General features: G+C 51.7%; 1 protein-coding gene across 2 annotated transcripts; it reads left to right on the forward strand.

Moving 5' to 3' along the window:
• The first annotated feature begins 1,130 nt into the window (after nucleotides 1-1,130).
• CAMK2N1 (calcium/calmodulin dependent protein kinase II inhibitor 1) lies at nucleotides 1,131-10,632 on the forward strand. 2 transcript variants are annotated; one of them, XM_069948089.1, is made up of 3 exons: nucleotides 1,131-1,198; nucleotides 6,036-6,318; nucleotides 9,393-10,632. In XM_069948089.1, exons 2-3 carry the CDS (start codon nucleotides 6,132-6,134, stop codon nucleotides 9,458-9,460), a joined length of 255 nt encoding a protein of 84 aa, XP_069804190.1. In that variant the 5' UTR covers nucleotides 1,131-1,198; nucleotides 6,036-6,131; the 3' UTR covers nucleotides 9,461-10,632. The 2 variants fall into 2 exon arrangements, with proteins under 2 accessions (XP_069804190.1, XP_069804191.1); XM_069948090.1 differs by lacking the exon at nucleotides 1,131-1,198 and adding an exon at nucleotides 1,280-1,415.
• The last annotated feature ends 250 nt before the right edge of the window (nucleotides 10,633-10,882 follow it).

The raw sequence follows: 10,882 nt of genomic DNA on the forward strand, positions 1-10,882 counted from the left end.
ATCGGTTCTCTTGAATCTGTGCCGCCTGGACATTTCTGGAGGTTGGATGCTGTACTAGTACTTGGAGGATGTTTTCACCTGTGGTCCCTTGATCAACCTGCGGCTGAGGGTAGAGTCCTTAAAACCTCCGGCTACGACCCAACCACCAGTGATGAACCATATCCATGCTCCACGGATGTCAAATGGGGGAATGATAAGGCCAGCCATACGATTTTACCTACCTGCACCGTACCTATATGACTACACATATATATAGGCCTCTTGCTCAGAAGCTCCAGCACATTAGAGAGTCCCTGATAGGGTTAACTTATAGTTGGACCATTTCTTACCTTGGAAAACTTCTGATATGGACACTAGAAAGAATGTTTTGTCTCAAGAACTATTTCCCTCAGAGACATGTTTATCAGCGTTCAAGGCCGTTCTCAGAGGAAAGCTGCCTGTCTGTTACAGTGGGAATAATGTGAAAGTATCATTGCAGAGAATGTATTGTTTTAACCTTTTTGAATAATAATAATGAATACTAATATAGATGCCATTGCGCATGACTGAATATCTAAATCACTAGCACCGCCTCATCTATGTCTTATTAGCATTTGTTACCACCCTATATTTTATCTGTCTATAAAATGTGATGACCATAATAAAACTTGGGCCATTTTCTCCAGGCTTATAATCATGATACATTGTCTTATCTGTGTCCATGACGTATAAGTAACGAGCTGGTAATACTGCAGGATTCCAACTCTAGATATAATTTAAAAACCATCCTTTACCTGGGTTTTTGGCTTCTCTCCATAGAGAGAGGTCAACATATAAATTTAACCTTAACACAACACAACCACCTCCTCCTGCCCCATCTCCTGCATGCAACACAACCTCCTCCTGCCCCAGCTCCTGTATGCAACACAACCTCCTCCTGCCCCAGCTCCTGTATGCAACACAACCTCCTCCTGCCCCAGCTCCTGCATGCAACACAACCACCTCCTGCCCCAGCTCCTGCATGCAACACAACCTCTCTCTCCTCTCTCTCCCTCCCTCCCTCCTCTCCCTCTCTCTCTCTCCCTATTCTCCCTCTCTCTCTCTCCTCTCTCTTCCTCCCTCTCCCCCTCTCTCTCTCTCAGCTCTCGGTCACTCCTCCCCTCCTGTCTCCGCTCCCAGCAGCAGCAGCAGGCTCTGTCTCCTCTCTCTCTCTCCTCCGGTAGGTTCTGTTTCCTTGTCCCCCGATATCTCCCCCCCCCCCCCCGGCACCTGTCACCGAGCTGTCAATCATCCGCTGCATCTCCTGCTCCACCTGCAGCCCCGATCCCTCCAGCAGACAGCAGCTCCTGCCCCCCGGGTCACATCTCCTGCATGCAGCACCCGATCCTGCTCCACCTGCAGCCTGAGACCCCGCTCCTCTAGCCGGTCACCACCAGGTAATAGATCACCCCCAGCAGCCTCCTGGACCTGTCACCCAGCTGTTATCCGTGCTTCACCTCAACCTGCTCCACCTGCATGCAACACAGCCTCCTCCTCCTGCCCCAGCTCCTGCATGCAGCACAACCTCCTCCTGCCCCAGCTCCTGCATGCAACACAACCACCTCCTGCATGCAACACAACCACCTCCTCCTGCCCCAGCTCCTGCATGCAACACAACCTCCTCCTGCCCCAGCTCCTGCATGCAGCACAACCTGCCCCTGCATGCAACACAACCTCCTCCTGCCCAATCTCCTGCATGCAACACAACCACCTCCTGCCCCAGCTCCTGCATGCAACACAACCTCCATCCTGCCCCAGCTCCTGCATGCAACACAACCACCTCCTCCTGCCCCAGCTTCTGCATGCAACACAACCTCCTCCTGCCCCAGCTCCTGCATGCAACACAACCACCTCCTCCTGCCCCAGCTTCTGCATGCAACACAACCTCCTCCTGCCCCAGCTCCTGCATGCAGCACAACCTGCCCCTGCATGCAACACAACCTCCTCCTGCCCCAGCTTCTGCATGCAGCACAACCACCTCCTCATGCCCCAGCTCCTGCATGCAACACAACCTCCTGCCCCAGCTGCTGCATGCAACAAACATCCTCCTGCCCCTGCATGCAACACAACCACCTCCTCCTGCCCCAGCTCCTGCATGCAACACAACCACCTCCTCCTGCCCCAGCTCCTGCATGCAGCACAACCACCTCCTCCTGCCCCAGCTCCTGCATGCAGCACAACCACCTCCTCCTGCCCCAGCTCCTGCATGCAACAAAACCACCTGCCCCAGCTCCTGCATGCAGCACAACCACCTCCTCCGGCCCCAGCTCCTGCATGCAACACAACCTCCTGCCCAGCATGCAATACAACCACCTGCCCCAGCTCATGCATGCAACACGACCTCCTCCTGCCCCAGCTCCTGCATGCAACACAACCACCTCCTCCTGCCCCAGCTCCTGCATGCAACACAACCTCCTCTTCCTCCTGCCCCAGCTCCGGCATGCAACACAACCTCCTGCCCTAGCATGCAACACAACCACCTCCTCCTGCCCCAGCTCCTGCATGCAACACAACCTCTTCCACAGCATGCAACACAACCACCTCCTCCTGCCCCAGCTCCTGTATGCAACACAACCACCTCCTCCTGCCCCAGCTCCTGCATACAACACAACCACCTCCTGCCCCAGCTCCTAAATGCAACACAACCACCTCCTCCTGCCCCAGCTCTTGCATGCAACACAACCTCCTGTCCCAGCTCCTGCATGTCAACACAGCCTCCTCCTCCTGCCCCAGATTCTACATGCAACACAACCTCCTGCGCCAGCTCCTGCATGCAACACAACCACCTCCTCCTGCACCAGCTCCTGCATGCAACACAACCTCCTCTTCCTCCTGCCCCAGCATGCAACACAACATCCTGCCCCAACTCCTGCATGCAACACAACCACCTCCTCCCCCAACTCCTGCATGCAACACAACCTCCTCCTCCTGCCCCAGCTCCTGCATGCAACACAACCTCTTGCCCCAGCTCCTGTATGCAACACAACCTCCTGCCCAGCTCCATCATGCGACACAACCTCCTCCTCCTGCCCCAGCTCCTGTGTGCAACGCAACCTCCTCCTGCCCTAGCTGCTGCATGCAAAACAACCTGCTCCCCCAGCTCCTGCATGCAACACAAACCCCTCCTCCTGCCCCAGCATACATCACAATCTCCTCCTCCTGTCCCTTCATGCAACACAACCTCCTGCCCCAGCTCCTGCATGCAACACAACCTCCTGCCCCAGCTCCTGTGTGCAACACAACCACCTCCTCCTGCCCCAGCTCCTGCATGCAACACAAACCCCTCCTCCTGCCCAGCTCTTGCATGTAACACAACCTCCTGCCTGGCTCATGCATGCAACACAAACCCCTCCTGCATGCAACACAACATCATCCTGCATGCAACACAACCACCTCCTGCCCCAACTCCTGCATACAACACAACCTCCTGCCCCAGCTCCTGCATGCAACACAACCTCCTGCCCCAGCTCCTGCATGTAACACAACCTCCTGCCCCAGCTCCTGCATGCAACACAACCACCTCTAGCTTCTGCATGCAACACAACCTCCTGCCCCAGCTCCTGCATGCAACAAAACCTCCTGCCCCAGCTCCTGCATGCAACACAACCACCTCCCCCAGCTCCTGCATGCAACACAACCACCTCCTCCAGCTTCTGCATGCAACACAACCTCCTGCCCCAGCTTCTCTATGCAACACAACCTCCTTCTTCTGCCCCAGCTCCTGCATGCAACACAACCTCCTGCCCCAGCTCCTGCATGCAACACAACCTCCTGCCCCAGCTCCTGCATGTAACACAACCTCCTGCCCCAGCTCCTGCATGCAACACAACCACCTCCTCCAGCTTCTGCATGCAACACAACCTCCTGCCCCAGCTCCTGCATGCAACACAACCTCCTGCCCCAGCTCCTGCATGCAACACAACCACCTCCCCCAGCTCCTGCATGCAACACAACCACCTCCTCCAGCTTCTGCATGCAACACAACCTCCTGCCCCAGCTTCTCTATGCAACACAACCTCCTTCTTCTGCCCCAGCTCCTGCATGCAACACAACCTCCTGCCCCAGCTCCTGTGTGCAACACAACCACCTCCTCCTGCCCCAGCTCCTGCATGCAACACAACCTTCTCCACCTTCCCCAGCTCCTGCATGCAACACAACCTCCTTCTCCTGCCCCAGCTTCTGCATGCAACATGACCTCCTTCTCCTGCTCCAGCTTCTGCATGCAACACAACCTTCTCCTGCATGCAACACAACACCTCCTCCTGCCCCAGCTCCGACATCACAACCTTCTCCTGCTTTAGCTCCTTCATGCAACACAATCTCCTGCCCCAGCTCCTGTGTGCAACACAACCACCTCCCACAGACCTGTCACTCTGCACCATACTGCTCCTCCTGCACCATATATCAGGACCCCCCCTCCTCATGTGGCTTCTGCCCCCCCCCCCCAATATATCAGGAGTCCCCCTCCTCATGTAACTGCTGCCCCCCACCCCAATATATCAGGAGCCCCCTCCTCATGTGGCTGCTGCCCCCCACCCCAATATATCAGGAGCTCCCTCCTCATGTGGCTGCTGCCCCCCACCCCAATATATCAGGAGCCCCCTCCTCATGTGGCTGCTACCCCCTCCCCCCAATATATCAGGAGTCCCCCTCCTCATGTAACTGCTGCCCCCCACCCCAATATATCAGGAGCCCCCTCCTCATGTGGCTGCTGCCCCCCACCCCAATATATCAGGAGCCCCTTCCTCATGTGGCTGCTACCCCCTCCCCCCAATATATCAGGAGCCCCCTCCTCATGTGGCTGCTGCCCCCCCCCCCACAATGTATCAGGAGCCCCCTCCTCATGTGGCTGTTGCCCCCCCCCCCCACAATGTATCAGGAGCCCCCCTCCTCATGTGGCTGCTGTCCCCCAATATATCAGGAGCCCTCCTCCTCATGTAACTGCTGCCCCCCAATATATAAGGAGCCCCCCTCCTCATGTGGCTGACCCCCCCCCCAATATATCAGGAGCCCCCCCCCCAATATATCAGAAGCCCCCTCCTCATGTGGCTGCTGTCCCCCAATATATAAGGAGCCCCCCTCCTCATGTGGCTGCCCCCCCAATATATCAGGAGCCCCCCTACTCATGTAACTGCGCCCCCCCCCCCAATATATCAGAAGCCCCCTCCTCATGTGGCTGCTGTCCCCCAATATATAAGGAGCCCCCCTCCTCATGTGGCTGCCCCCCCAATATATCAGGAGCCCCCCTCCTCATGTAACTGCGCCCCCCCCCAATATATCAGACGCCCCCTCCTCATGTGGCTGCTGTCCCCCAATATATAAGGAGCCCCCCTCCTCATGTGGCTGCCCCCCCAATATATCAGGAGCCCCCCTCCTCATGTAACTGCGCCCCCCCCAATATATCAGAAGCCCCCTCCTCATGTGGCTGCTGCCCCCCCTCAATATATCAGGAGCCCCCCTCCTCATGTAACTGCTGCCCCCCCCCAATATATCAGGAGCCCCCCTCATGTGGCTGCTGTCCCCCAATATATAAGGAGCCCCCCTCCTCATGTGGCTGCCCCCCCAATATATCAGGAGCCCCCCTCATGTAACTGCTGCCCCCCCAATATATCAGGAGCCCCCTCCTCATGTGGCTGCTGCCCCCCCTCAATATATCAGGAGCCCCCCTCCTCATGTAACTGCTGCCCCCCCCCCCAATATATCAGGAGCCCCCTCCTCATGTGGCTGCTGCCCCCCCCAATATATCAGGAGCCCCCTCCTCATGTAACTGCTGCCCCCCCAATATATCAGGAACCCCCCTTCTCATGTGCCTGCAGCCCCCCATATATCAGGAGCCCCCCTCCTCATGTGGCTGCTGCCCCCCCCCCCATATATCAGGAGCCCCCCTTCTCATGTGCTTGCTGCCCCCCATATATCAGGAGCCCCCCCCATATATCAGGAGCCCCCCTTCTCATGTGGCCGCTGCCCCCCCCCATATATCAGGAGCCCCCCTCCTCATGTGGCTGCTGTCCCCCCAGGTCCCTCCGCACCCCCAGCTGGAGGATGTGATCGGGGTCTCCCGGTGAGTGATCAGCGTCCTCCGGAGTGGGCAGTGATCGGTGTCCAGTCTCACCATGTCCGAGGTGCTGCCCTTCAGCGAGGCCGAGCAGCGGGGGCACTATGCGGATGGAGGAGGCGACATGGCCGGACAGATCCCCCTCACCTGCCGCCTGCAGGACACCGGCAACTTCTACGGAAGCTCCGGCCAAGCGGGGGGCAAGAGACCCCCCAAACTGGGGCAGATTGGCCGTAGCAAGAGAGGTGGGTACCCTAACATTGTCTGCACCACATATATGCACCACATGTACCCCCAAGATTTATGCCCTATGTACCCCTGAATCCTGCCTGCATACACCACATGTAATATTACTGCCTGCTCCTATATACAGTGATGTGTACCCCATAATATTACTGCCTGCCCCTATATAGAGCGGTGTACCCCATAATATTACTGCCTGCCCCTATATACAGTGATGTGTACCCCATAATATTACTGCCTGCTCCTATATACCGCGATGTGTACCCCATAATATTACTGCCCCTATATACAGCGATGTGTACCCCATATCATCACTGCCTGCCCCTATATACAGCGATGTGTACCCCATAATATTACTGCCTATCCCTATATACAGTGATGTGTACCCCATAATATTACTGCCTATCCCTATATACAGTGATGTGTACCCCATAATATTACTGCCTATCCCTATATACAGTGATGTGTACCCCATAATATTACTGCCTATCCTTATATACAGTGATGTGTACCCCATAATATTACTTCCCCTATATACAGTGATGTGTACCCCATAATATTACTGCCTGCCCCTATTTACAGTGATGTGTACCCCATAATATTACTGCCTGCCCCTATATACAGTGATGTGTACCCCATAAAAATACTGCCCTTATATAGAGCGGTGTACCCCATAATATTACTGCCCCTATATACAGTGATGTGTACCCCATAATATTACTGCCTGCTCCTATATACAGTGATGTGTACCCCATAATATTACTGCCTATCCCTATATACAGCGGTGTACCCCATAATATCACTGCCTGCCCCTATATACAGTGATGTGTACCCCATAATATTACTGCCTGCCCCTATATACAGTGATGTATACCCAATAATATCACTGCCTGCCCCTATATACAGTGATGTGTACCCCATAATATTACTGCCTGCCCCTATATACAGTGATGTGTACCCCATAATATTACTGCCTGCCCCTATATACAGTGATGTATACCCAATAATATCACTGCCTGCCCCTATATACAGCGGTGTACCCCATAATATTACTGCCTATCCCTATATACAGTGATGTGTACCCCATAATATCACTGCTCCTATATACAGTGATGTGTACCCCATAATATCACTGCCTGCCCCTATATACAGTGATGTGTACCCCATAATATTACTGCCCCTATATACAGTGATGTGTACCCCATAATATCACTGCCTGCCCCTATATACAGCGATGTATACCCCATAATATTACTGCCCCTATATACAGTGATGTGTACCCCATAATATTACTGCCCCTATATACAGCGATGTGTACCCCATAATATCACTGCTCCTATATACAGCGATGTGTACCCCATAATATTACTGCCTGCCCCCATATAGTGATGTGTACCCCATAATATCACTGCTCCTATATACAGCGATGTGTACCCCATAATATCACTACCTGCCCCTATATACAGCGATGTGTACCCCATAATATTACTGCCTGCCTCTATATACAGCGATGTGTACCCCATAATATTACTGCCTGCCCCCATATATAGTGATGTGTACCCCATAATATTACTGCCCCTATATACAGCGATGTGTACCCCATAATATCACTGCTCCTATATACAGCGATGTGTACCCCATAATATTACTGCCTGCCCCCATATAGTGATGTGTACCCCATAATATCACTGCTCCTATATACAGCGATGTGTACCCCATAATATCACTACCTGCCCCTATATACAGAGATGTGTACCCCATAATATTACTGCCCCTATATACAGTGATGTGTACCCCATAATATTACTGCCCCTATATACAGCGATGTGTACCCCATAATATCACTGCCTGCCCCTATATACAGTGATGTGTACCCCATAATATTACTGCCTATCCCTATATACAGTGATGTATACCCCATAATATCACTGCCTATCCCTATATACAGTGATGTGTACCCCATAATATTACTGCCCCTATATATAGTGATGTGTACCCCATAATATCACTGCTCCTATATACAGCGATGTGTACCCCATAATATTACTGCCTGCCCCTATATACAGCGATGTGTACCCCATAATATTACTGCCTGCCCCTATATACAGCGATGTGTACCCCATAATATTACTGCCCCTATATACAGTGATGTGTACCCCATAATATTACTGCCTATCCCTATATACAGTGATGTATACCCCATAATATCACTGCCTGCCCCTATATACAGTGATGTGTACCCCATAATATTACTGCCCATATATATAGTGATGTGTACCCCATAATATCACTGCTCCTATATACAGTGATGTGTACCCCATAATATTACTGCCTGCCCCTATATACAGTGATGTGTACCCCATAATATCACTGCCTGCCCCTATATACAGTGATGTGTACCCCATAATATTACTGCCCCTATATATAGTGATGTGTACCCCATAATATCACTGCTCCTATATACAGCGATGTGTACCCCATAATATTACTGCCTGCCCCTATATACAGCGATGTGTACCCCATAATATTACTGCCTGCCCCCATATACAGTGATGTGTACCCCATAATATCACTGCTCCTATATACAGCGATGTGTACCCCATAATATCACTGCCTGCTCCTATATTTAGTGAGAACACTGTTACATAAGATTTCAGCCTATAGAGGATTTTATCTGTTCCCGATTCATATATGAAGCTCCCAGCATTATGTAATGTCATTGACATGTAATGATTAAGTATGATGTCATCAGCAGCATCTCATGGTTGTATATGATGTCATCAGCCTCTTATGGTTGTATATGATGTCATCAGCCTCTCTTGTCTGTGTATGATGTCATCACCCTCTCTTGGTTGTATATGATGTCATCAGCCTCTTACGGTTGTATATGATGTCATCAGCCTCTCTTGGTTGTAAATGGTGTCATCAGCAGCCAATGATTATCAATAACTATGTATATTGTGGTTTCTAGTAAATATTTTTGTGTATCCTGGCCCTAGCGGACGGCATACTATATCCGTCTTTCTGTCTTTCCTTGAGTTGCGCCATTGCTCTAAACGTGTCCTTGTCTCCACAGTGGTGATAGAAGACGAGCGGATTGAAGCCGTTCTCACAATGTCCGAGAAAGCTCCACCTGCTGTGTAAACCTCCACGTCTGCACCCTTCAAGGATCTTACCGCCCAACCTATCAACCCCATAAAGCGGATCTGCGGCTGCCATCAACAACATTACTGCTCATCCTGGACCATCAAAGAACTTATCTGAGGGGGGGAGGGGTCCTGGGAGAACGATAAGAGATGAAGGGGACGTAGACCAGGACACTAAACACCTGGCAACAGCTGAGCGTCACCCTCATCATCATTGGGGGCAGATCACTATTATTTCCACTCTCGGATGAAGTCTCCATCACCTTCAGGACCTTCCTATGCTGGATCCTTCACTTTGTGAATTTTTATTTATTTTTTTCACAGTGCCAAATTAGTGTAGATCCCAGAGATTGTGGAGCGGAAATTACTCCTCCTATCAAGGTACTTAAATGTGGGCGGGCCAATAACACAGCGGATATTACTCCTCCTATCAAGGTACTTAAATGTGGGCGGGCCAATAACACAGCGGATATTACTCTTCCTATCAAGGTACTCCTATGTGGGCGGGCCAATAACACAGCGGATATTACACCTTCTATAATGGTACTCCTATGTGGGCGGGCCAATAACACAACGGATATTACTCTTCCTATCAAGGTACTCCTATGTGGGCGGGCCAATAACACAGCGGATATTACACCTTCTATAATGGTACTCCTATGTGGGCGGGCCAATAACACAACGGATATTACTCTTCCTATCAAGGTACTCCTATGTGGGCGGGCCAATAACACAGCGGATATTACACCTTCTATAATGGTACTCCTATGTGGGCGGGCCAATAACACAACGGATATTACTCTTCCTATCAAGGTACTCCTATGTGGACGGGCCGATAACACAGCGGATATTACACCTTCTATAATGGTACTCCTATGTGGACGGGCCGATAACATAGCGGACATTGGTACTCCTATGTGGACGGGCCAATAACACAGCGGATATTACACCTTCTATAATGGTACTCCTATGTGGAAGGGCCGATAACATAGCGGACATTGGTACTCCTATGTGGACGGGCCGATAACACAGCGGATATTACACCTTCTATAATGGTACTCCTATGTGGACGGGCCGATAACATAGCGGACATTGGTACTCCTATGTGGACGGGCCGATAACACAGCGGATATTACACCTTCTATAATGGTACTCCTTTGTGGACAGGCCATCGGTTCATACAGCGAGTACCAATGCCTCATCACAAGTCACTGGGATCACAGGTCCGAATTCTTCTGCACTCCAGACCAATGATCAAGGCGCACATATTAAGACCCAGTTGGTCAAAAGGGACGTTTTTATCTTGGGAGGGTCTGGTTTTCTGCTGACACCTTGATGGGTCCAGTAGGTTTTTGATCTCACAACACAAGGGGGTTAGACAGTGTAGTCATCTAATGTCCACCACAGAATGGACCCCCAA

This window comes from Dendropsophus ebraccatus, chromosome 12 (assembly GCF_027789765.1).
Source record: "Dendropsophus ebraccatus isolate aDenEbr1 chromosome 12, aDenEbr1.pat, whole genome shotgun sequence".
Taxonomy (NCBI): Eukaryota; Metazoa; Chordata; class Amphibia; order Anura; family Hylidae; genus Dendropsophus; species Dendropsophus ebraccatus.